At 44.5% G+C, this 26528-nt stretch overlaps 1 protein-coding gene across 5 annotated transcripts in view; it reads left to right on the top strand.

Annotated features, from left to right (window-relative positions):
* LOC119169614 (uncharacterized) overlaps positions 1-26528 on the top strand; it is an 84672-nt gene that overhangs the window by 10571 nt on the left and 47573 nt on the right. For all 5 annotated transcript variants that reach the window (XM_075887199.1, XM_075887200.1, XM_075887198.1 and 2 more), the window contains exons 9-18: positions 2166-6041; positions 6294-6403; positions 6492-6578; positions 11110-11225; positions 14167-14329; positions 16503-16646; positions 20953-21121; positions 21621-21739; positions 22242-22542; positions 22748-22806. In XM_075887199.1, the coding sequence (XP_075743314.1) occupies positions 2166-6041; positions 6294-6403; positions 6492-6578; positions 11110-11225; positions 14167-14329; positions 16503-16646; positions 20953-21121; positions 21621-21739; positions 22242-22542; positions 22748-22806 (5144 nt within the window). The remainder of the gene's footprint in view (positions 1-2165; positions 6042-6293; positions 6404-6491; positions 6579-11109; positions 11226-14166; positions 14330-16502; positions 16647-20952; positions 21122-21620; positions 21740-22241; positions 22543-22747; positions 22807-26528) is intronic.

Raw genomic sequence — 26528 nt, 5'->3', positions numbered from 1 at the left:
CTCTTTAGGAGTATACCTCCTCTCCGGGCATTCCTGGCTTGGTACACCTGTTTAGCTGAGGAAATTAGCAAGTGATTCTCTCTAAGGCATGCCATAGTGGGTGACTCGAGATTAATTTTGACCGCCTGGGGTTCTTCAATGCGCACATATATCTGAGTGCACAGGTACTCTGGCTCTTCGCCCCCCCCCCCCAAATCTAAATGTGGTCGCAATTGTCGTGAATCTCGCTTGTGTAGTTGAGCTTAGTTGTGCAACGCCTTAGCTGCTGAGCTACCACGGTAAGTTGTGAAATTATTATCTCGTAGCATCTGACAGAAAAGCACATAGCTTTGCTGAATCACGATGCCTATTTAGGTAGCGCATCCATGCCATTACGATACAGGTTGACCATGTGCATAGCACTCAGGAACTGTGTGGTATTCTAGTTCTAGTATATTAGAGAAGGAAGTCCTTTTACTAGAAATTTTAAGAAAGCTATCCCAAAATTCAAGTCAGTGTTGTTTGTGAATCAGATTTCTTTCTTGAGAATCATTGGAGCTGTTTTCCATGTTTATTAAAGTTTGTAGGTTGATCTTACATTACCTTGTTACTCACATAACACTGATAAACTATTAAGGGAGAGCTTTCATCCAAAAATATTTATTTTTCTACACTCTGAGAAAGCACTCAAGCCATCATTCCTGAAGTACACTTGACTGTGGCGCAAAATACATTTTGTGAAAAGGAGGGTAGCAGAAGAGAAGAAAGCGAAGTGCCGAACTACCAACTGTTAAATGACAGTCTGAAAAGCCTACAAAAAAAAAAAAAAAAGACATTTCCAAGCATGCATGAACAGCCAACAGATGGCGTGCAGCGACATGGTCAAGACAACATATTATCAAGAAAATGCATTTCTGTTGAATGCAAAGTTATAGTAGAAATGTCACTGACACAATCAGACCCTTTTCTTTTGAGAAAGAAAGCTTCCAACAACCCTCTAGCAGTTTGTTTGCTGCTTTCACCAAGAATCAGTGCTTGTGCAAAGCATGGTTCATATCCACAGGCGTTGCAAAGCACGGGAAGATGTGCATAATTTCTCTTACCTATGCTATTAGCATGCATGGGTGCAATTGAGCCGAGGGGCTGCTAGAAGCAGCACACAAAATCTTTCAGACGCTGTGCAGAAAGGGCGGTATATGGAATACGCCTAAGCTGCGGCAAGTCCTACATCGGACAAACGAGACGTTGCATCAATGACAGACTAAAGGAGTATGCTAATAGGATAGGTAAGAGAGATTATGCGCATCTGCCGGCGCACTGCAACACCTGCGAATGTGACCCATGCTTTGCGCAAGTGCTGATTTTGGCAAAAGCAGGAAACAAACTGCTAGAGAGTTGCTGGAAGCTTTCTTTATCGAAAATAAAGAGTTCGATTTGGTTAGTGCTACTTCTATAACATTATATTGACAGAGATGCGCTTTCTCGATAATATGTTGTCTTGAATATGTCGCTGCTACATCATGTGTTGGCTGTTCACGCGTGCTCGGAAATGCTTTTTTTTTTTTCTGTACACTTCTCAGACTGTCATTAAGCAGTTGGTAGTTCGGCGTTTCACTTCCTTCTCTATTGCTCCCCCCCCTCCCTTTTCACGAAGTATATTTTGTGACGCAGTCGAGTGTACTTCAGCAATGTAAGCACCAACTCTGCCAAAAAGAAGTCTTTTAGGAACTAAAGCCATCATACATGGTTTCCACTGCTTGTCCGAATGGCCCCGGATAACGTGCAACCATAGGAACCACTTTGATAATTTTGCCTCCTTTGTTGGTTTTTATCTTTTTCTTTTCTGTGCTCTTACATGAGCTTGCACTCACTGGCATGCTTCATGACGTATGCCCCATTAGCTGTCAACAACAACTTTCAGGTTATTTGCCTTGTCTACTTGCAATGTTGTTCTGTTTTGATGCTGTTGGTCCTGCCCGTGCTCCTGTTTATGATAGCCAGTTGCATCAAGGCCTGCCTTAGTGTTTTGTTGTTGTTAATCATGATGCTGATGACATTGATGTAGCATGGTTCAGTTTCACTTTTGTTGAACCTGTTTCTGTTCTTTCTGTTTGTTCCCCTTACCCCCTCCTATATTTTTATTTCTTTTGCATAAAATACCCCGGAAAAAAAACAATACCCAAAAGAACATGCAAAGATGTCACCTACAAGGTATCGCGACAGCCCAGATTACGTTAACTTGCGGAACCTTCGTTGCGATCCTGAATTCTACCACGAGAAACAGCCCCAAATTTACACCCCGCCAAATGTGCAAAGCCAGAAACCCTTGCGTTCCTGCCTGAGCCAGTCAAGTGGTGACAGGAGGCACTTACCTTCACAGCACGAACAACCGGGTACTGATCGGAGCAAGCCATTGTCGAAAACAGATCAAAACTCTACTCATTATCGTGATGAAACCTCTCCTTACAATGTCCATCAGGATTCTCAGAACACAAGTCAATTGTCACGTGCTTTTAGTCCATTTGAGAAGACCTACTCCAATGAAGCACACAACAGGTCATACAACGAAGCACGTGAAAAGCCTTGCACTGAAGACAACCGCCCCAGCTTCTATGACACAGCTTATGTCCATTCTGACAGGCAGCTGAGCCCAACTAACATTCTTGTGCAACGAGGGAACCAAAATGCTACTGCTGGTAGTCACATAAACAGGGAGAAAAAGGTTCAGCAGCTGAATGAGTCGTTCAGTGAAGCCAGACAGACTAGTTACTCTTCACCAGGCTCCTCATTGCCACGGCACCAGAACGACGAATCATCATTTCTTGAGGAAAAGAGCTTGCTACAAGGTAGGCCACTCAGATCTCCTCACGGTAGCGCTGTTATTAGAGACCCGAAGAGTGTTCTCAGACATCACAACACACGGCTGTCATCCAGCGACCGTGCCACTAATCAGGATAGCAATCTTTCGAGGTCGGACCAGGGCCTGAGCAGTCCACGGCCTAATGTGCCTCAAGAAAGGCTCTACGGCAATGCTGACATGTGGCTTCGCAAGGACAGTCCTAGCCCGTCGCGTCCACCGCAGCATCCCAAAAATGCCTCTCAGGACGAGGAATCGTTCCTTATTAAGAAAGAAGACTATTACAGAGCTTCACAAATGTTCTATCCCAAGCAGCCGGCTTCGAAAACACTGCTGGGTTCTGTGTCTGACATAGAAAGCAGTGGCAGTGGTGCTGCCGAAATGGAGTCCTTTGACAGCCGTTATCGCCGAAGCTCGACGACGCCAAAAAGTCCACAATGGGAAATTGACAAGGATGTCGGACTCCCTGTCCCGGACAACTTGGATGTCTCCTTCCAGTCGACCAGCAATAATTCCGTCTTTGAAGCATCGTGTGAGGGCCAAACGCCAGGTGATCAGAGCCCGGAGCTATTCCAGGGCACTCTGCGCCCCAATCGAACGTATGTGAGGGACAGACAGCTAACCAAGAGTCCAATGCACCTGCCGAAAGATGTTGGCATTGACACAGAAGTCAAGTGTGTTGATGCAACTGAGGTAAAAACTCCTGTGGGGAGCTCAAGTTTTGAAGAAATGAGGGCCGCATACCAGAAAAAGAAGGAAGCACCACCTGTGAACATAGTACAAGACAGAATTAAGTGCTTTGAACCTAAAGACGAAACAAGTCCAAGGCATGGTGAAAGTGTTCGAGAAAGCTGGGAAGCTGCAGAGGAAGGTCGAATTGGAGAAAGAGCTGCATCGTCAGTGGTGGGCAACAATATTGCTCCGCAGGACGTTGAGTTCAGGACTAGCGCGTCTGATGCTGCAAAAATTGACTCTCTATCAAAGTATGGCAGCACATCAATCCTTGCAAGCCTGCACAGAAGTGCTGAGTTTAACAGAGAGAGTGCACAGCATGCTCGCGGCGACTACTTTCGACAACAAGAACAGGCACAGAAGCCGGACACCGTATCACTTCCCAGGCACTGTCCACAAGAGCCACCTCCTTGTGCAGTTCAATCTAAGCCACCTGAGGCACACTACCTTCCCATGGGCTGGTTGACAAGCGAGGCTGACTACGTTTCCATGAATGTTGATCTCAGTCCTGGTTGCCCGTATGATGAGCCGGTGTACAATGAGCCCGTGTTGCCAGTCACCAGTTATGCGCACGATTCCTATGGAAAGTCTTCGCTAGCTTGTCAAATCCTTAAATCTGAAAGTTCAGGGTCGAGCAGTGGTGGTTCAGTGGAAAACATTTACGAACAAGTCCAGCAGACCTCAGAGGACTTGAATTCAATGCCGTACAGTAACACTGGAAATAATGTACAGTCTAAACGAGAGAGTCCCCCTGTTTACGAAGAACCATATCGACTAGCACCTTCACAGCCCGAGGGCAAGTCACCTGAGAAGCCAAAAAGTCATGAGATGTATATGAAAGACGGATACAAGCATCTTGTGAGGAAGGCTATTCCAGATTTGTTGCACCATGAAGAGGTTAAGGACTCTGGAGCCTCAGATGCAGATGATGAAGCTAGTCGGGCTGATTTTGACACTGCCACATCATCTTTGCCGAGCTACCAAAAGGAAATTCTGAATGATCACGTACCTTCGCCTCTTCGATCACCAGCCCAGCCCTACTTACCTGTTTACACGTCACATGCTACGAAATACTCATTCAAAAAGGAAAGAAAGCCTGATGATGCGACATCGTCGTCACAAGGTACTGATGCTTTTAAAGAGCTCGAGAAACGCAGCCCCAGCCAACATTCTAAGTTTGTGTCATTTGCCGGAACGGCCCCGTTGACAAATTCTAAGATTAACCCCGATGCTTTTGTTAAAGTTTCCTCGTACCAGAGTGAAAACCGGCCTACTAGCATTGGACTACTGAAAAGCCTTGATGGAGAGACAAGCTCCAGTGAAGCTGGTTCTAGCTTGACAAGCTCTGTGGTTAAAACAAGTAGTGCAGATGCCTCACTGCGCGGGTCCTCAAACCAAGGTGACTTTAGCCAGGTTTCATCACCCCTTCTGTCCACTGCCCCTGATGTCTTGCCATCGGAGGTGCGGTGCGTTGTTTCAGAATCCAACTCCAACAAAGTGCTGAACAGCAGCAGCAGTGGCAACAGTGCACCTTACTACTACTCAGACATTTTTGGTGGCAAGCTAGGATCAGCGTTTGGCAGTTCTGCAGCGCGGCCTGCTAGTCAGCAGTCTAGAACGACACCAAACATGCTCAACAATACTCGCGACGTGACATCCATGTCTCCACATTCCAAAGATCTCGTCGGTCGCAAAGTCAACAAAATTTCCACTCCGCAAGCTGGACTAAGTGTCAGTCACACGCGCACCCTCAGTGAGCCACAGTCAACGGCTGACTTGGAGAGCACCCTTCGCGGTCTCCTCCATCCAGCGAACACCCGCAAGTTTTCCGATGCCGAGCGCAACAAATACGTCGCCGGCCATACGCTCGAAAAGACGTCACACATGTCGCGCTCAGTCCTCTGCCACATGCGCAGTAAGCAGGCAGCTGAAACGAGCCAGCCAAGGTCGAAGGATTGCATTCCTGCAAGCTGCGGTGATTCTGAAGAAGGCACGAGATCTCGAAGCCCTGGGAGGATGCTACCGAGGCGCTTGTCTCGCTCGCTGGAAGACATCATCGACAACTCGCCTGGAGAGCATGTGACTCGCAGCAAGACGCCCTTGATACCATCGAGCTGTCAGGATGAGCCTTACTACGAAAATGTTGGATTTGGGAGCGCACGCGTGCAGCCGTCACCTTCGAAAACACTCAGCGGTGCCAGCCCTCAAGTGTCACCAGCAAAGCACAGCATCTACGATGGCGAAGATTTGTGCAGGGAGTTTGTGGCTTCCAGCGTGATGAATGATCCGCTCGGGATCTTAGGAAAATCTGCTGAACAACTTCCCGCCGAAAAGCCGCAGAAGACCGCAGCTTGCAGTGGCGACTTTGTGCAGATGGGCTCTTTGAGTTGCAGTCTAGGATCTCTCAAGTTGTCTTCACCCGAGCGTCAGGAGGTGCCTTTATATTCCAGCCGCAGCCCAATGGTTGAAACAGGTAAACTACTTTTTTTTTTCATTATATTTTTGTGATAACACTCGTGTATTTAGGACAAGTTAGGGTATTCCTACTTGTTGTTTGGCCCTACATACCTGCATGGTTTTGTTTCATTTTTGAGTGTGCATGTTGATGCATCTTTGTGATTTTGTCGTGAAATACTATTGTATATATTTGCCGTTAGAACCCTGTGATGTATGAGCACCATGCCTTCTTGTGACTTTTTAATTTTCTTTTGTAATTTTTTTCCAGGTAAGCGCTGCTGGTCAAATGGCTTCCAGAAATCTGCTGCTCAAAGTGATCTGCACCGGCACAGTATTGACAATCTGCATGGCCATGGAACAGAAGTTCAATCAAAAAACGTGAGTACATGCATAAACTGTGATCATGTAGTTTTGACTGTAACATTGCCCTAGCACACAATTTCAATGCTGTGCTCGCTCTCTGCAGTCACCTGAAAGGGCCTCTCAGCCGACATCTCCATCAAGTCAAAGCCTTAGTCATAGCATTTCGGCTGGTGATCTGCTCGGAAAAAGCGTAAGTATGAAATACATGTTGTGCTTGGTCTGACATCGCAATCTATGCGTGTGACATTTTGATTGAAACGTCCATAAACCTCTTGGCATTGCACGCTGCAAACTTTTTTAGATTGTCTTAATAATTTATACCTGTGTCACATTGACCTTCTTGAAAGGCCATCGAAATGCCACAACTCTATCAACTCAATGGAGTTGTGGCTCTGCTACAAGGCAGTTTTGAACAGCCATGAAGTGGTTCAGGCGTTTATGGCAAAAATCGTGTGGGGCTGTGGATATTCATTTTCGTAATCGTGTCAGCTAAGTAAACGGAATCATGTAAGTTTACTCGGATATGTGTGTTGATGTTGCTTAAATATTTCAATAAATAGTTTATTAATAGTTATGAATGCTTATTTACTTTTAAGTTGTTGGACAGCAAAGCTGTGGCAAACAATACATAGCAAGACAGCACACTGAAGAAACGTACATGGTTTGTTGAGATTATGAGCAGTTTGTCCATTTCAAGTGACACAAATACCCTATTAAAAAACTCACAACCTTCACATATACTGCTTTTAAAGCATACCGGTTTCATTATTTTTCTTTTCTACTAATATAAACGAGCACAATGCAGACGAAAGGTCACGTTTGTGCTGTTACTGCCTTCGTTGCCTCTGTCTAATGGCCATTGAAGTTTCAGTGGAGTTTAGACTTGTCCTTCTAAACCTCCCAACGCCGTGTGAGACTGGTTCAGTTAAACCCCTTTGCAAGAGACATGTACTGGAGTGCAATTCTTGTCTTTTATATGAGCCGTCTTTTTTAAGCAGGGTACCATGTACGTATTTTCATAACAACCCCTCTTTTACTATAGGCATAGTGGTGTCTCTCATAACCATTTGTCTCCAACATCAGTGTCTCTTATAAAGGGGTCTGACTGCATTACGAGTCCTGAGATGACTCTGTCGTTTGATTCCCTGACATTACACCGAGGGCTTGACAGAGCTGCCTTTTTCACTTCGCTTGGTGGATTAGTTTGTCTCGATGTAAACATATGTTTAAGCCTGAAAACAGCATGCAATGACAGGACAACAAAATGAAGCACCTGTCTTTGCAAGTTGTTTTCACACTTGTACTGTATGTACCAGTTGGCCCAATTGCAGTCACTGTATATTTGAGTTGTACTTCTTTATGCAGGTTGCAAGGATGAGTTCAAAAACCTATGTTCTGTGAACCAATGCGTACAACAGTCTGTATTAACCATTTGCAGCACCTGTGATTTTTTCTGTTTTTACTGTAAAGCTGATGAGATCACAACAAGGGATCACAACAAGGGCCGTTTCTCGTGCCATAGTTTTCTGTCGATGCCAGTGTCCTTAACTGCTGTTGTGCGAATTAAAAAAAAAAAGGAATAAGAAACGATATCCTGAATGGAAGAAACAGAGTTTGACCCTCTGCCCTCTCTGTAGCAGCCCAGTATTCAAACACTGAGCCATGCCAGTGCTTGAAACCCCTTCACAAAATATCCTTGTTGAGGCATGTCGGATAGGAACCACTATACTGTATGTAGTATATAGTGTGCTAGGTGAGAATTGTGTAACCAGGCACCAGGCAATACAAATTGCAGAACAAACGGGTAGTTGAATGTTTCCAATCAATTACAAGGGGCTCAGCCAATATTCTTCATTGTTATTAGCCACCGCATCAACAAAGTGCACATAATGCTTTGCTGATGTGTAGCGGGTGCCCCGCTTTTTTGCAGAATGCCAAATATTGGTGTAGTGGGTGCTTCGCGACTTCGAAAAAGTTATGATTTATAATGTAGCGGGTATCTTGTGAGCATACTTTTATTAGTAGCCCCCCAAGGGAGCTTACAATGGCTTCTACAAATGTTTCTCTTCCACATTCTGCTGTGAATGTGCGGCGTTTTCTGCGCAAGCCTGGTGTTTGCTTTTAGTAGCTCTTACTTTTGCTTATAGCAACGACATCCCGCACAACAAAAACAGTGGCAATTTTTAATGAGATACTGTACGAAATTTCCCCCATTAAGATTTGCCGCCCAAGATTTAATGTATTTTTCACAAACTGTCGTGTTTAGCAGCCGCGCCATGTAATAGAGGTGACATTGAACATCTCTAGAAATAGGCGCGCCAGCAGTGCCATCAATCTCCTATGTCTTTCAACCAACGCTCACTACCAACTGATTTAATTACGAAATAACTGGGGTAGTGAGTAGTTGGTAGTGAGCACCCATTCCTGTCTACTTGTCCCCTCTGTCCCGTCTTTTTTTTTTTTTTGCACTTTTTTTATTTTTAGAGAATGCACCAACTCACCCAGCTACGCATTCTTTCAACGAGGGCTGGGCAAACATCAGAATTGTATTGTGAAACGATACGAGATACTCAAGCAAAGAGTATTAGAGATACAAGAGGTACAGATACAAGATACTGCTGCAAAAATTCATCCAATACAATACTTGCCAGTTATATCTTAACTCTTTCGGTACTGCGCGAGAATGGTTGTTTTTCATGTGTCTCAGGAAGATCAAATTTGCCAGTTTGAAAAGTACTCCAGCTTGCATTGTAGCATACCGAACTTTGCAGAATGAAATGCTCTTTCGAAAAATAGATGTTGTAGAGCAACAAAAATACTTTATAATGAGTAAAAATGTGGGAAGTGTGAAATTTTTCATCACCAGTTGGTAAATAGTGCAATAAAAAACACTATAATGCTAAAATATTCAAAACAAAGAAAATGCAGAATATACATTTTGTAGATAAATGACCCAGGAACAGTAAAAAATGGCAGCATATCCACGGAGTGAATGATGGAGAGTGGGGCGAAGCATTCGTCCGTCCATGCGTCCGTCTGTGTGACCGTCCATGCGTCTGTTTGTGCGCCCGTCCCTGCATTCTTTCATGCATCCGCCCCTGCGTCCGTTCATGCGTCCGTTCATGCGTCCATCCATGCATCTGTTTGTGTGTCCGTCGTTCGTTCATCTATTCAACACTCCAAGTCCCACCATCTCGCATCTTTTTATCATATATTCCCCATATAGAAGCACCGCCATCCAGCGGACATTCCAAGGACTAAACGAGAGGTGGCACACGCATACTTTCTTACGGCCTGCGCTTTGCGTCCACTTCCCACCTTTAACCACCTCGAGTTCATGGTATATTCTAGTTCACTGTATTCATGGCACTGCGACCAAACGCTCGCTAAACCTTTCGAAAACCAAGGAGGTTACGCCCAGCAAGTATAACGTAGCAACCTTTCCCTGTCAGATAGGGCTCAATTTACATGCCAATGGCTGCTAATGAGAAATGAGAGACAGGAGAATTCGGCTTTTACTTTCTTACGGCTTGCGCTTCGTATCTACTTCTCATTTTTAACCACCTTGAGTTCATTCATGGTATATACAAGTTCAGTGTATTCATGGCACTGCAGCTCAACGCTGGCTAAACCTTTCTAAAGCTAAGGAGGTTACACCCAGCGAGTATAATGTAGCATCCCTTTCTTGTCCGATAGTGCTCAATGTACATGCCAATAGCTGCTAATGGGGATCGCAGCGTGCGCGTTGACTAAAAGCCGAATGCTCATGTCTCTCATTCCCCATTAGCAGCCATTGGCATGTACATTGAGCACTATTTTTTATTGTTAAACAACGCACAGAAGAAATCTCTCACTGGCACCACCTTGGAGGTCAAGTGTTATACCTATTTCGGGTATGTGCCACCGGTGGTTACATACGAGGGACGCCCAAGCCACGCCATAAGGAGCTTCGCCCCTAAAAAATAAATAATATTGCAAATAATAATGTTTCTCTTCACATTAGCAACGAAAACCAGAACCGAGGTGCTGCTTCATTGCTCATGCCATGCATGCAGTGAAGCATTGCATGGTTTTTCGTGAGACACAAGTGTACTCGTACTCTCTTCTCAGTAAATTTTTGTTGCCGTGCGATAAAAGTGTCCAGGTATTCCAATAGATAGATACTAGTAATGTGAGTAATCCCTCTATAAATGAGATGTCCAATGAACTTCGCTGTTTCATCTAGCGTCATCTCTTTCCATGAGCCACCTCACTCCCCACAGGTTGGCGTTCCAATATATGCATCCAAGCATATTCCTTTGCATCTTCGAGCATATTGTAATAAAAAAGGACAATATCGCACGCAGTTCTAAAATGTTTCGCGCTGCTCCATAGTCGGGGCCAAGATGTGCTCCGGGGGCCTTGTCGTGACCAAAAGAGACTTGCATGACCAAAAGAGACATGAAGGGTGTAACCAGCTTGGTAGTGCATAGGTTCCTGATGGGGTATTTCTTTATTTAAGGATGGTTACATCTAATGAAGCAAATGCACAGCGAGTTGATACTCGTTTGTCTCGACAAGTAGTAGAAGTAGTGCTTGGAAAAAATCAGTACAGTGGCGAGCTGAAAGGAGAGAATCCTAGTTGAATTCTTGGTTGTGGAAACGTAGTAGCCGGCACTTCCACTAACTTCGACTCGTGTTGTTTACACTACATTTCGCGTTTCTGTTTTTGTCTCTTACAGCATGAAGAACTTGTCCTTCTCCTGATCCAGCTGAGAAGAAGTCAGAGCAACTTATCGTCGTGCCAACTTCAGTGCAAGGAGGAGCTGCATGAGCTGAAGCAAAAGCTTGTTCAGAGGTCTGTGCACTACGATATCGCATTTTTTGTGCTGGAAAGTAGTGCGACAGTTCTGAAAAAAAAAAAAATGAGGGAAAAAGAATTTTTTTTAGCGCCGTTCTTGGCAACATGTCAAGATGCTTCAGGTCGTGTATGATTCTTTCAAGTCATTTGACCTTCTTAACAGTGGGACAAACAGTCCAAGAATATTCTGATGAGTCTATTTTCATGACATAGCTTAGGCATATTGCTTCGAAAATTGGTATTCAGAGGCCATACCCTAGCGTAACATGGCGCATGGATATTCGGGATGCACAGAGAGTACTACTGCTCTTATTTGCAGCCCCTAATTCGCAAGTTTTGTTATCGGGGTCTCATTTAGCGTTTTCTTTTTCTCCATGTTGAATACTTTCTGTAAAATTATGGATGATTTATGGAGAAACTTTTGGTCCAGAAAGGGTTCACAGTCAATCAGTTGATAAATGAATTAATAATTCAATTAGACTTTATTTAGTCATTAACCCAATGGCTTCTGCAGCCGGCAATTCAACGGTAGTGATGGCAAGGCCGAAAGCGCTTCTACTGGTGAATCGCGGGCCACTTGGAAAATCGTTGTTTTTGGCAATGCTTCATGGGTGGCGGTACATTATTAGACGTTTGCTAATTGTCAGATATGTTCTTTGCTAGATGGACGTAGTTGTCCGTTGTTGAAGCTGTCTGTGTGCGTCTGTAATTTGTTAGCGGTGAAGGGTGTACATTCCCGGCTTTTTTGTAACATGGTGTTGCGCAAAAACCAGCCTGTCACTACCTCACCATTGTGCCGACTAGCCACTGAGTGGGCTCAGTTTTCTCGTCAGATCCTGTCAAAGAAATTAAAAAAAAAATCATGCAAGGTTGTGCTTAGGTTGCAAGGCACATGACACATGGTCCGAGATCCGATCAAACAGCGAGAAATACAGAGTTGCTCATCGCATACCTGTGTGCTTCAAAGTGTTTGACACATCAAAGTGATACTGAAACAGTCAGTGCAGTGAAGCATTAGTAACAGAATAAAATAAGATTGGTTATTCTATGATTTCTTCTCGATTTTATTGCGATTTATATACACCGACTTATGCTGCCTTTGGGTGCAAAAATTATTCCGCGGAATACCAGGCGAGACGGGCTAATGAGAGTGTGGAGGCCAAGAGATCAAAAACAGGCTTCAAAATACTCATAATGAAGGTTGTTCCGAAGCACATGATTGAATGAAATTGTGAGGCGATAAGTACAAAAACATAGCTGAAAATAAAATATGTCAGTGCAAATAAATTTATTCTAAAAGACACAGGCACTAGTAGAAGATAAAGACTCCACAAACATCAACTACTAACAAGTGCAAAGGTGTAGAACGGGGGAAAGAAGAAAGGCGCAAAAACTTATTTACGCATGCATATCTAAAGGCAAACCTATCAATCCATCACGTGTGCAGGACTCTATGACAGATAATTATTAAGGCATTTGACTTCTTTATTATTAAGGCATTTCATGTCTTCTGCTGATATACAAGGTTTGTTAGAAAAGAATTCGACCTTATTATTATTTTTTTTTTGCGAGCACATGATGGGTTTGAAACAAGCACGCTTGCTTCAGCTAATCTTGAACCTTCGTGCACATGCGTGAATTTTCCCCCACCTACCAATAGCCTCAGTCGCTTGGACACAGCGTCTGAATGAGGTAGTGTGCAGTGCTCTTGTCGGTTTTTCATTGCAAGGAAAATGACGGAGCGACTGAAGCAGCGCTGCTGCATCAAATTTTGCAATAAACTGGGCGATAGGAAAGTGGAAACCATTGGGAAGATCACGACGGCTTTCGGTGACGCCGCTATGAGCCGCACACAGATTAAGGAGTGGTACAACCGGTTTGAAGACGGCCACACATCGGTGGAGAATGAACCACGCTCCTGTCGGCCATCAACACGCCGAAATGACCAGGTCATTGCCGAAGTGAACGCTTTGGTGATATGGGACCAAATTGAAGAAGATGTGGGCATCAGCACTTTCTCTGCACATTCCATTATGACCCAAGATTTGGCCATTAAGAAAGTTGTGGCAAAATTTGTGCCGAAACAGCTCGCAATGGAGCAAAGGCAACTTCGTGCTGAAGTCTCACAGGACGTGCTGGATTTCACAAGCAGTGACCCTAACTTCATGAACACCATTACCACTGGTGATGAGTCTTGGGTGTATGTGTACGACCCGCACACCAAATCCCAGTCGTCAGAGTGGAAGCATTCCACGTCACCAAGACCAAAGAAATCCCGTCAAGTGTGCAGCAATGTCAAAGTGATGCTGAGTGCTTTCTTTGACTTCTGCAGTGTGGTACACCACGAGTACGCACCACAGGGTCAAATAATCGGCAAAGAGTACTACAGGGATGCCCTCCGTCGCCTACGTGATGCTGTGCGATGCAAGAGACCTGAGTTGTGGTCAACAGGAAACTGGCGAATCCATCACGACAGTGCTCCTGCGCATTCCTCACACTTGGTTCAGGCATTTTTGGCGAAAAGTCAGACTCCTGTAGTTCAATGGGCTCCTTATTGTCCTGATATGGCCCCCTGCGACTTCTGGCTATTTCCCAAACACAAGAGGACAATAAAAGGAGAGCGATTTCAGACAAGGGAGGACATTACGGCTGCAACAACAGCTGAGCTTCACTCCATTCCGAAACCGGCCTTCTCAGAATGCTTCAAACAATCACAGCACCGCTGGGAGAAGTGTGTGGAGCACCAGGGGGACTACATTGAGGGTAATTAAATTTCAAATGCTCCAATCATGCCAGTTTTTGTTTTTTTCTTCCATCAAAGGTCGGATACTTTTCTAACAGACCTCGTACATTCTGCCGCAAAAGTTTTGAGTGGTGTTTGTGTTGCATATTGAATGTAAGATGTTGAAGTGCTGCATGTGTCTTTTGACCCATGCAGTGGTACACAGAATAGCGCAGCTGATGTTCAGCGTTTGGTGGGCCTCCAGAGGAGCCTAAATGAGTTGACAAGGAACCTGGACCTGACTCAGCCACTCATCAGCCTTGTTGAGAACATGGTCAAGCTTGGCAGTCTGTACACTGTTGCTGGCATCACCAAGCAGGTGAGGGCAACAGGGGGCTAGTATCTGTGTTGCACTGCTGTTGGTGTATTGGTGCATTGCCGGCAAGGAAAAATAGTATTTCAGAATGGTAGGAATGGCGGAAAGCTGAGCTAGTTGGTAAGTACCCATTCTAAAAGTAAGGGCGTGCCGACACGGACGCAAGAAAGAAGACAACACAGATGGAGTTTGTGGTGTTTTGACTTCTTTTTTGTGTTTGTGCAAGCCCTGTCTTTTAGAACTTGAAATAGTTGGTGCACCCTGGCTGTGACAGCATGAGCACCACTGATTGCTCAGAATAGACCTACTTGTGCAAGTTGCTGCTGACCATGTCAGGTTTGCAAACCTCTCTTTAAAGGGGCCCTCTAACACTATAGAAGCCTCCATGTTTTATTCGTGGGTTGTGTAGACTAAAGTACAGACAGACTAATGCAGCAAGAACGGCAGTGATAACGGCACGCAGTCTGAAGTTATTCGACTAGAAAAATTCAAAATACAAGAAAAAAAAATGCCGACCCTCACTTCGATTTTCGCGGGGTCACTTAACCGCATTTCACTTGCCTATGACATTGGAAGGCTGCCCCAGTGAAATAAGCTGGAAGTGCGTACGTAGAGGAAGCTCACACCCCATTCTTGCTTGTCCTTTTTTTTTTTTTCCAAGTAATGTTGACCTGTGCACTATGTTGAAGCAAGGTATTTTCTGCAACATACTGAGTCACTTCCTTGTCTTATTCTGAAAAAGGAACTTGTGGAATGACCAGGACAGCGAAGTACTGTTGACCTTTCGCGCGCTGTTCGGTGAGCCGCCCAACGAACAACAATGGTGCACTGCACCCCTTCAACGGCGCACGTGCGGAAAGAGACAGCTCGTAAATTCCCAAAAGCAAGAAGAGGGACAACAGAGAAAGAGGGGTCTTTCATATGGATATATGACCCGCGCAAACCAAAAATCCAGTGGCGAAATGGCAGCCAGCGTCTCTGTCGTACTTTGTAGTCGCAGTGACCTTTTTTGTTGTTGTTATTGTGGCCGCGTTTGTTCCAAGGTGCGATGAAAAATTCACCGAAAATAAAATCAAACAGCTTTGTAACAGTCAGTTTTGATCCTACACTAAGATCACTTCTAACATTGTTACTTTTATCCAATTATATGGCGGCAACCTTCCAGCGTCATTTCTTCCCGCCTGGTGAGTGCCACTACGTGGTGATGCAGTCGGCAGCAATGTAGCGATTTTATTGCATGAATAAAATACTAAATAATTTGATATCGGCGTTTAGACCTAGGCTAAAATTATCTCCAGCTATCGGTCTATGCAAACCACAAATAAAAAATAGGTGCTTCATCAGTTTTTGAGGGCCCCCTTAAAGTGGCTCTTGCAAAATCTACGGTTTTCACGAAAGATACAAAGCGTGTTTTGTTATTGAAGGGGTATTAGTGGTTCTGTTGAACAATTACTGAATTGGTCTCATATCAGTGTGTAATTGGAGCCCATTTTGAGAAGTCTTCATAAATAGTTTCCTCATCATGATAATGCGTGAAGAGAGAGAGCACGTCGTCTTTGCTATAATTGTCATGGTCTTATGGCAGAAGCACTATGAGGCCGAAATCCAAACGGGACAGAAGATCAGGGGATGATAGAGTTTTGTAGTGATGGAAAAACGAATGTCGGGGTAGTCATCGTTTTAGCAAGTGCACTTGTCTTCATCAAGGCAGCAACTTCCTTCCTTAGCGCCTGATTACGACGTGCGCTTCTCTCACTCTCTCCCAACCTCAAAAGCTGAAGAGGTGAACAGAAAGCTTATATACAAAGGAGGAAATTAAAACAAGAGGAGGGGGCTATCGAGATAGGTTCGTTTGTCGAATGGGGTTCAAGTGTTGGTTAGTAAAAGGAACGGAAAAAGGGGGGTGGGGGCAGAAGCATGTACAAGGAGCGAGACGTACCCTAATTGCATATTGGTTTTGCCATGCCGCCTGGGCAGTGGGTGAGGCGTTGCACTGAGTTCTGATTGCCTTGTTGCTTCAAGAAGAAAAATGATATCGTTATACGTTTTCAAGAAGTAGTGCTTTGCTGGGCTCAGCGCAAAAATAAGTCTCTCTGTGAAGAAGTAGTGAGGGTTTTCTTTGACTTATCTGTCGTTTGGTTGTACCATTTTGTTTTTTGTTGTTTTCTTGCTCTAGAAGAAAAAAATGGACGAGGGCGAAGACTACCGTTATGAGGACACTTATGCGGACACCCTGGAGGCTGAAACATTGGAGAAGCAGCAGCTGCTGATTGAAAAGGAAATTCTCCATATCCAAAACATGCTTGCTGAGAGCACTTCAGTGAGTTCTTTTAGTTCATATATGCACTTTTTCTAGCGATCATTTGCGTCATGTGCGCAGCAGGCTTTCCTTAAACGCTACTCATGTTAATGGTTGAATCGGTCAAAGTAATCTTATCACTTCAATTGACATTTCAGAGTGTTTAGCGGTGGGCAAAACTAGGAAAGTCACTCTCGGCCATGTTGGATGAACTCTGGTAAAACTGAAGTTATATTGAGTCTAGTGACGACACGATACAGGCTTTGCACCTTTTTGAAATGAACCCTCAAGGGAACAAGCATCGCGATATTCGTCGAGTTTGATGTTACCTTATACACCTGCCGCCTGGCGCAAGTACCTCGTAGTCAAGCTAAAGCAACCAAAGCAAGAAAGGATCGAGTTCTGAGAACAAATTAGTGTAGTTTATTTGTTTATCCTTTCCCAGACAGGCACAGTCAGCTGATTGGCATCTGTGCTTTCAAATTACGCGTTTACAGTGTGTCATGATTCCGTTTTGCAAAGATTGAAAAGTCAACGGGCCACACTTTCCCATGGCCACTCGGCTTGTTCAGAGTGCACATTATGACATACTATCATCTGGGAACAGTCCCGCAGTTGCAATGTAACAGAGGGGCTCCCAATACATGGAATGCTATGGGAGCTATGCGAATACCAGCAGAGAATGATATACCAGCTGGTAAAACTCGGCACTGAGGAACATAACAGCAGGGTGCTCTACCAAATAGCTTGAGCTTTCGAGACAGTGATCAGTTTTCTAGAAAATAATAAAACAGAAAGGGTGTGGGGGATCATGTATTTCTAAGATAAGGAACAGCTTATGGTTTGTGGGATGTTTCCACTGGTTTCATTGTAATAGATATCTTTTGTTCTATCACTTTTGTTGGTTCAAACTTCGTGTAAGTGGAACTCGATGAGCATCCTCTTGAAGTTCGAATTAAAGCACTCTTGCTGTGTTCGATTTTCACCATCTTGAAACAATAATAGGTGGCACAATCGACGTTGAATTTTTTGGGCTTCCTAAAAACTGAGAATTCGTTCATAAGATTGGGCTGTCTGGAAAAACAAATTCATGCTTTTTTATTCTGTTTAAACGGTCAAATCACGGCTGCCACACGTGAAACAGCTTTGCTGCCTGCTACTACATTTATCAGCCATTTTGTGTCTGCCCACCTTTCATTTACACATTAGGTCCTGCTTAGCCCCATGCCAACTGCCAATCGCAAGGAGGGCCAGCGCATGGGCTAGTTGGTTGTACACAGTTTACATTTGCGACGCGCTGTTTGCACACGAAGAAAGCCACATAAAAGGCACAGGTATGACACTTACGAGCGCAAACTAACAACCGTTTATTTGATGGAAACGTGACAAATACGTGAAGGAAAGGAAGAAAGCAGGAGCCTGCGCACTGCCCACGACAAGAAAGCAATCGTCTCAGTAAAAATCGCCAAAGCTGGCCTTCTCGACTATCTAAATTTCTATGTAAAAAAAAACTTCATCATCAGTCAAATGTATCGATGGTGCATTGACACACATATCTTCACCAAGTTCGCGCATAGCGAAAGCTTCAATAATTTCTCTTTCTCTCGTGTCGTTAGATCGCAATACAACAGTAGTTTTTTCGAGATCTGGTTGACAATGTCACCTGCTTCAATGGGTAGCTAAGTTACCTGGGTGACTGATGTGCTTATTGCTGCGATGATGCTCGTGTAAATGTGAATTAAGGCACTTACCAGTTTGTGCAATGTACAGTCAAACCTCAATATATCGAACCAAATATATCGAATTATTGCCTATATCACGCGGAAAATCGCATGCATTATTGATTTTTTATTTCGAACAAAGTTTGACATATAATGGATATATCGAACTCAGCCACCCCAAACGGCCCGCGCTCTATTGACAGGCGGCGAGCTTTCCCGCAACTCTCGAAAGTAGCGGTAGAGCGGCGGGCGTTTACGAATGCTGCACACATCGATGGCGCCGAGAGCGCCACCTTTAAGGTAGCGGCGTACGCGCCGCAGCCTTGCAGCTTGCAGTCGTTGCAGTCTCTATCTGGTAGGTGTTCTGTGTCTTTGTGGTGTCAACGACACACTGCGCGCCTGTTGGGAGGATTCGCTCGCAGGATTTCAAGCTGGACGGGTGTGCCCTCGCGATCTCCGACGCCAGCGTTGCTCCCGCCGACTGGTTCGCCCTCCGCGGTCTCTTGACGCCGTGCAGCTCTCGCATTGTGGCGCCCCGCCCTTGGACTGCTTCGACCGGATCCCCACTTTCCTATCTCCTTCTTTTTTCCGTGGCTTGCCTATTTCTTCATCTATTTCCTTCTATTCTTTTTATCCCTCCTTCCCCCCACCCCTATAAAGCACTGCGCCGTGTCGCCTGAAGGCGGACAGAAATTAGGTGTCTTTTTCCTCTTTCTTACAACCACTACCACCACCACTTGTTGTAAGCTCCTCTCCCGTAGCATCGGCAGGCATCGGTCGTTGTGCTCGCAGTGTTCGTGCGTTCGGAGTTAGGCACAGCGCGCGACAGGCCTAACTCCGAACGGCGGAGCTCACGGCGGAGCTCACAGATGTGGAGATTGTCGCCGAAGCTACTGCTGAGCAGCCAAATGAAGACTATGCCGAGGTGTATCTCGCAAGCGCTGATGGTGCCCCGCTCCCGACATCAGCTGAGGTCATAGCTGCCTTGGCCCTTTTGCGCCGCCACTGCAGCGCGATTGAAGGCACCGGCCTATCACTTATGGATTGCCTGGACTATATTGAGGACGCAGTCGTCAAACACGCCTTGGCCAACAAAAAAAAGCAGGCTACTCTTTTTCAATATTTTAAACCAACACAATAAGTACTATGTTTGAATATTCAAGTGAGTATTTACTGCACCACGCTTGAACGGTTCGTTGGTTGTTTTCAGCAAGCTGTTGATGCATTTTTTTCGTGATTTTTTTATATCAAATTCTGGATATATCGAACTATTTCGCGATCGCCATGCCGTTCGATATATCGAGGTTCGACTGTACTGTTCATCGCAGGACAAAGGTATAGAATGTAGAACATCTTTTCGACTCAGTGCAAACTTGTTAACTGCTTAACATGTATAGTTTTCCCTCTTATTAAGGTCGTTTACTTGGTGACACAGTTAAATTAATTTGTTAGGTGCTGTGAAGGTTATGGGTATGTCGTAGCTACTTGTGATCGTTTTCAGTCCGTGTGAAATACCGTGGACATAGAGAATAACTATAGGCCTCTCCCTGGACATCCATCTTATACATCTTGCTGACGGTCTTTAGGAGCCTCTCAGAGATCACTAGCAGGTACAGCATACCCATGACCTTCATGGCGCCTAGCAAATTAATTTCACTATGTCATCAAGTAAATAGCCAGAATGAGAAGGAAAACCATACATGTTCAGCTAAGCATGTTAACAAGTTTATACCATGTGAAGAAGATGTATACTGTTGTATCCCATTGTCATGCGAAAAACACTATGTTTGACAAACTAGTAGGTGGCTTAATTTATGTTTACGTAAACATATTTACAACAATAAGCACATTAGTCAACCTGGCAACTTAGCTACCCATTGCAGCAGGTGCCATTGTCAACCAGATGAAGTTTGATCAACGATGCAGTTTCTTTTTTACATGCAAAGTTAGATAGTTGACAAGGCCAGATTTTACAATTTTCACATGGATTGTTGCTCTCCTGTCGTGGGCAGTGCACAGGCTCATGCTTTCATTCTTTCCTTCAGCATGTACACACTTGTCATGTTTCCATCAAATAAACAGTTGCTATTTCGCGCTCGTGTGCGTCCTACCTGTGTCTTTCATGTGTCTTCCGGTGCAAACAGCACGTTGCAGGTGTCAACTAAGCCAATCGCAAGTTCATGTCTCATGATGAGTACCAGCGGTACCAACATAGCACAAAAAAAAAAATTATGGCTCTCTCCCATGGAGCTTTTGAAAACGATAATGCGAAACAAGGAAGTTGGGATGGAAGAGTGTGCAACTCGTCTGGCTTCCCCAATACGCTACTTCGCGAAAATACGCTGCCACTGCTGCCACGTGGCATTGATTGTTCCTTCGAAGGTCGTAGGGTTAGTCCCATCTGCCAGCAAGTTATCTTTTCGTCCACTTTTCTTTCTGTAAGTTTACATTACAATCACTTGATATTAACAACCCCTATACTTTCCTTGGCATCAATGTTTGTCTTTTTTCATTAATACTCAGCCTTTGACATTCTTTTGCCCCTTTTCAGCATAAAAAAAGAAACTGAGGTCACGATTGAAAATGAGATCTTTGTTTTTTTCTAGTGCGGGAGCCCTCTCAAAGATGACTTGGAAGTTGAGCTGAAAAGGCTTCAAAAGATTGTAAATGACCTGCTTCAGAGAAGGAGTAAAGTGTCTATGCCTCCCGACACATACGTGGAGAAAGAGCCTCAAGTGAAAGCAAAGCCCCCAGAACCAAGGCATAGCCCGACTGGTAAGTGCTCTGTGGAAACTGTGTGGGATATTCTGATTTAAAGGCTGCATGATGGTGGGGCAGAAAGTACAGTACAGTGGGAGGCTGCGTTAACCATGATACTCGCAACTTTCTGCCACACTGTGGCCTTTGTATGGAACCACTTGGAAAAAATTACACGAACCGTAGACGGATAGAGACAAAGATAATGATGAATAGGTTGAGTACTTACTGGTTTATTTTAACTCCTTGCTAACCTTAACTGGCCATGCTAACCATAATGGTAGAAAACACTCAAAACTAACCAGGCTGGTATAAACAAGCTTTATTAACAAAATAAAGCCAAGGTCGTTCTATGCAGACACCTGCACATAATACTGAAAGATTACAACATTCATTTTATCTTGGATACTTCAAATTGTGTTATGCCTTTTCTTTTCTTTTTGCCTTTTCTTTTTGAGTGTAAATAGTTTTAATTTTCTGTCGTGAATGTCGGTGTTCTTGCTTTTTTCATCTGCAGCAGGTGTACCTGAACGGAAACGGCACCAGAAAACTTACTACGAAACTGATCTGGACTCGTCGGTGACCAGTAACCTTGCTCTGGACAGCCGGCCGACATCTTTGTGTGACATAGTCACTGTGAGTTGATATTCTGTTGTTATATTACTCGAATCATTATGATTCCTGTAGAACAGTGCAGTGAACTGTTATTCAAATGTGAACTTGAGACAACTGTTGTATGATGCTGGTTTTGCAGATAATGGCTTGTGGTGCCTCATGGGCTTCGTCATGCACTATAAGGGGACTTAGTTGCAGACAGAATCATCATTCCAGGCCATGGTTCTTTTTTTTTTGCTTTATAGTTATTGCCTGCAGTCGAACTTGGTTTATATCATACGGGATCAATATGTTTACGTCAATACTTTATAAACCCCCAGTTACTGATCGGCAAATTTTGCATCAGTACTGTAGTAAACTACTGAGCCATTCATGTTATAGCACAGTTCTGTCATCTGTTGCCAGGGTACTTGCTAATGAGTGACCTGGAAAGAGTTAGCTCAGCCACAAGATTCTCTTACCTGTTTTCTGCTCATGGAAGCTGCAGCATTCACTCCTTCCAAACTTTGCGCATTTCTTTTAGACTTCACAGATCGCAGAACTGGAGTCCCCCAGCTTCTCGCCAGAGCCAAACGAGGTGCCTGAGGACAGGTCATCATACGGGGTGCAAGACATCAGCAAGGCCGATGACCGCACCAAGAAGTTCTACGGGTTGCTGCCTCGGGACCGTGCTCAAGAGATCAAGACAGTGCGCATTGTCAAGCGCGAGTCCGAGCGTAGGAACAAGGTCAAGGACAGGCGGAGGGGCGGCCTCGATGACAGCTGCCCTTGGTTGGCTGAGGAAGGGGACTCGGTCTTCCAAAACGAGGAGGAGGAAGAAAGTGGTGCGTTTTCCAGTCTCCTTCTTTATTTGCGATATCCCACATGTTTTGCCACAAAAGCTGTTATGAGATTACAACGGCTTCTTTTGGTGGCATTGCAGAGTGATGCTACTTTCTGGTTCGTGGAAGTAGTTCCTGTTCATTAAATTTCATTTGCCTCATGTATTTCTACAATGTCTGCTCTATTCATTTTTTATTCAATTTTTAGTGGCAGCCAGAACTCCAGACACCACTGTCTCGATGTTTGAGTCGTCATACGAAACCAAGGTAAGGATTTTCTTTCTTTTAGTACTTATTGGGCTACTGTTCTTGTGGAGTAAATATGTATGTCTTGGAATGTAAAAAGCACTGAAAATTAGTTACCACCGTGAAAGATGAATTACGGCATAGTATTAAAACTGATTCTTTTAAGAAGGGTGATTATGGAAACAAAAAGTATTTAATAATTATGCCATAAACGTTGGCAATTCTTTAGTTTATGGCAATCTGACTGTCATACGAAATGTGCATGTGTGCGCAGGCGATGAAAACAGATACAGTAAACCTTCGTTACAACGAAGTCACTTTATTCGACTTATCGCTTTTATCAAAATGTCACGCACTCGCGACCCCACTATGTGTACAGTATAGACTGCTTATATAGTAAGTCGCGGGAGTTGCGAATATCCGCACTATAAGCAGTACCACACTATAACCAAAACAACCTTTTTCAAGGGCCGCACTTGCGCAAAATGTGTTGAGCATGCAGCTTCGCGTGTCCGAGAATTGAAACATGCGATGCGTGCTTGCTAACATTTAAATTTCTGAATGTTAAAGAAATGTAACGTCCAAAGACACGCGTTGCCAATGAAATTAACGTGAAAGGGGGTTGTCTAACAAATGAAAGCACAATCGCGGAAATTCGCCAACTACCAGATTGCCTGGATTATGCGCATTACACAGAAACTATGTTGAATCACGTCCAGAATTTTATGCGTTGAAGGACGCCAACAATTCGATTTCATGGGCACGCACCCGATTAAAGACATCGCAATCAATTCGCGAACCAATATTACTCGAAGCATTGTGATAGCTTGCTACACTTAGAGCAAAGTAACAACTTGGGGATCCGTATTCACGGAGGCGCGGGCAAAAGACCGCTGACGCCACCGGAGTGTTTGCGTGCTCTTTTCATCCGCACTCGCCGAGCGGCCTTTTCTGCGCTGAGCGAGCGATGCTCGCGCTAGCATCGCCAGGCTAAGGCATGCCAGTGCAGACTGGTGCAGACGGCTTGAGAGTCTCTGTCGCATGGATTTTACCCTCCTCCTCCGCACCCTACTTTCGTACTATCTGGTACGGAGGCGCCCGAAACATGCTGGCTGCTCCCCCTCACTATGTCATTGGTTATGCCGGTGGTGTCACGTGACCAGTAAGTACCACTGAAATTTTTTGTGTTTACCAGAATGCAAAAATTCTAATTAACAGTGATGTGTGACCCGAGAAATTTCCTCCAAAACTATCCAAAACACACCTTTGGTGCTCCAGAGGTGCTCCAAAACTTTCTTTTTACTGCTCTAAAGCTGCTCCAAAACCGCATTACTCCCGCTCCCAAAGCTGCTCCAAAAGACTGAAACACACTTCCACCCCAGCTCAAAGCCCATGCTTTTCAGGCTCGCATGCCATTGTGCGCTAACAAAGAAGGAAGGGAATGCGAACATGCAACAAGATTGCCGAGTCACTTCGCATTCTCATTTGGGTATCCTCGGCAATGGGTTTTTTTGGAGAACACTATGCCCACGCGTTAAGACCTGCAGATTACGCGCCAAACATACCGATGCACTCGCAAGCGGCGTGCAACGATCTAGATCAGCGCGATGGAATAGCGCTAACTTTGCGTCAACTGCGCTCGAAAAGAGATCAGAACTTGTTAGAACGCGACTGACAATTGATCAATATTTACTATGAAAAGGGCATTTTCTGGGTTTCGGCGTGGCCCAGTGTTCAATATAGTGGATGTCCCGCATTGAGGGTGTTTGATATACGGGTGCACCTTTCCCATACTTTTGCATGGGAAATTCAAGGGGTCAACTGTTCGATATAGCCAATAATTCGATATATCTGCATTTTATATAACGGGGAGCGACTGTAGTATGTACTTGAAAGAGGCTTAAAGGAGCACTGACATCAAATTTCAATATCGAGATGTGCCAATGATTCAATCGCTTGGTATGCATAGGTCTTCTTGGCCAAACTTCAACAACATTCGTCGCGTGGAAGTTATTTTAATTCAATGTCAAACAGCGTAGAAAAGCTAAAGAAAAAAAAACGGAAAATAGACTGCCCTGCGACATCGACACTATTGCTACATGTTCAGTGGATGATACATTCCACAAATACATCCCTGAGTGACGATGCCCTAGTAGTAATGACGTGTACGATCCGAGCTTTCTTTTCGTGGCGCCGAAGCGCTGAAACGCACTCGCTCGTCGCGCCTGATCTTCATCGCACCAGTTTGAATGATTTCCTGAAATTATGAAGATAAAAGCCACCTTTAGAAGAATGGCGAAAGAAAAGATTATGATTAAACATGTGCTTGTCGGTCAGCATGCTGGGTAATCGTTGTGAGTGGTAGGTGAGTAGCAGTCGTCTAGTTCGAAGCACGGAAGAAGAGCAATGAGGGTGTCTTTTTATATCACGTGTGTGTTACACATGAACACGACCACAAGCTATCAAAAGTGGAACAGCTTATAGTCAGATATCATCGCTAACAAGTAACACGCAGGTATCGTTAAATTTTAGTTCATCTGTAGACTTTGCGTCCACGTAAAAGTGGTAATACCGTGTGAACTGTGAGAGGCTGGATAAGTGGGGCCATCTGGAGGCGCAAAAAAGAGCCTGGCAAGCAAGAAACGAATTCTATTTCTCTGCTGATGCTCATTCGCGATAGCTATATTGCATTGACCCCTCTGCATATACCTGAATGCATTGCACGCCAAAACACGCCAATATAGCTAACTGAGACACACGAGCAAACATGGCTGAAGCATGCATCCTCGGGCACCTCCGCAGTACTGCTTGAAACGGCGTTCATTTTGGAGTCACTGTTCTGCAAAAGGTCGATCGAAGCAAAAATAATTCGCGACGTCGCGAATCGCGGAGATTCCAAGCTCCAGACTATCGTATTAAGCCCAAATCGACACTTTGTACGGGGACGACAGCAATGCAGGCGACAAGGCATGACAGAATGTGTCCGCCTAGCAGAAAAAATGTTTGCGGAGCAGCTGAGCCTGACGTCACTCTTTTCTGTGGAGAAGTTGTCAGTTGTGGCGTGATCTGGAGGTGACAGCGAGGTAGCGCCACTGCTGGTGCTTCCAGTGCTGAAAATGGCGAGATTGCCAGCTATTTTGAGTAGTGCTAGATATCATTGATACAAATCAATAAAAGTGATAGTTCTTCATCTCTCAGTTGCGTTTTAGGTCGCAAATCGCTGCTACAGGGTCTATAGCTACTCGCTGATGCAAAAATCTTGGCATGAGTAAATTTGATGTCAGTGCTCTTTTAAAAGTTCAATAGATCTCTAGTGCCGACTTCTTGATCGTGCCAATTCTCAACATGTCGGTCTCCGTTTCCTTCACCTTCTTCTTAACCGGTAGTTATTTTTGGTTTTCCCCCTGCTGTTTTCTACGTATTTACCCGTAAATTTTCTGGTTCGCTTCCTCTATTTTGTGTCGACATTTCTTATGTTCAAGTCCTTTTTTCTCATTTTTCTCTTTCATTTTTCTCTTCTTTTTTTACATAAACGCTGTGTGTACATCTGTTCTTTTTAAACTTCACCGTAGTATGCCTGTTCATTTTGAAAGTTTGTGATTGTTGCATTGAGGTCGTTAATTTAATCACATTTCGCTCATATGCAGTCAATTAAGACACAAGCAGACTACAAAAACAAATGAATGCTCCCTCACGGGTCTTTTCCCCGAGCCAGATTTTACGGGCTTGCTTGATGATTCTTC

This window comes from Rhipicephalus microplus, chromosome 2 (genome assembly GCF_043290135.1).
Source record: "Rhipicephalus microplus isolate Deutch F79 chromosome 2, USDA_Rmic, whole genome shotgun sequence".
Lineage (NCBI taxonomy): Eukaryota > Metazoa > Arthropoda > Arachnida > Ixodida > Ixodidae > Rhipicephalus > Rhipicephalus microplus.
The sequence above is the reverse complement of the archived record's forward strand: the minus strand, read 5'-3'. Positions and strand labels throughout refer to the sequence as shown.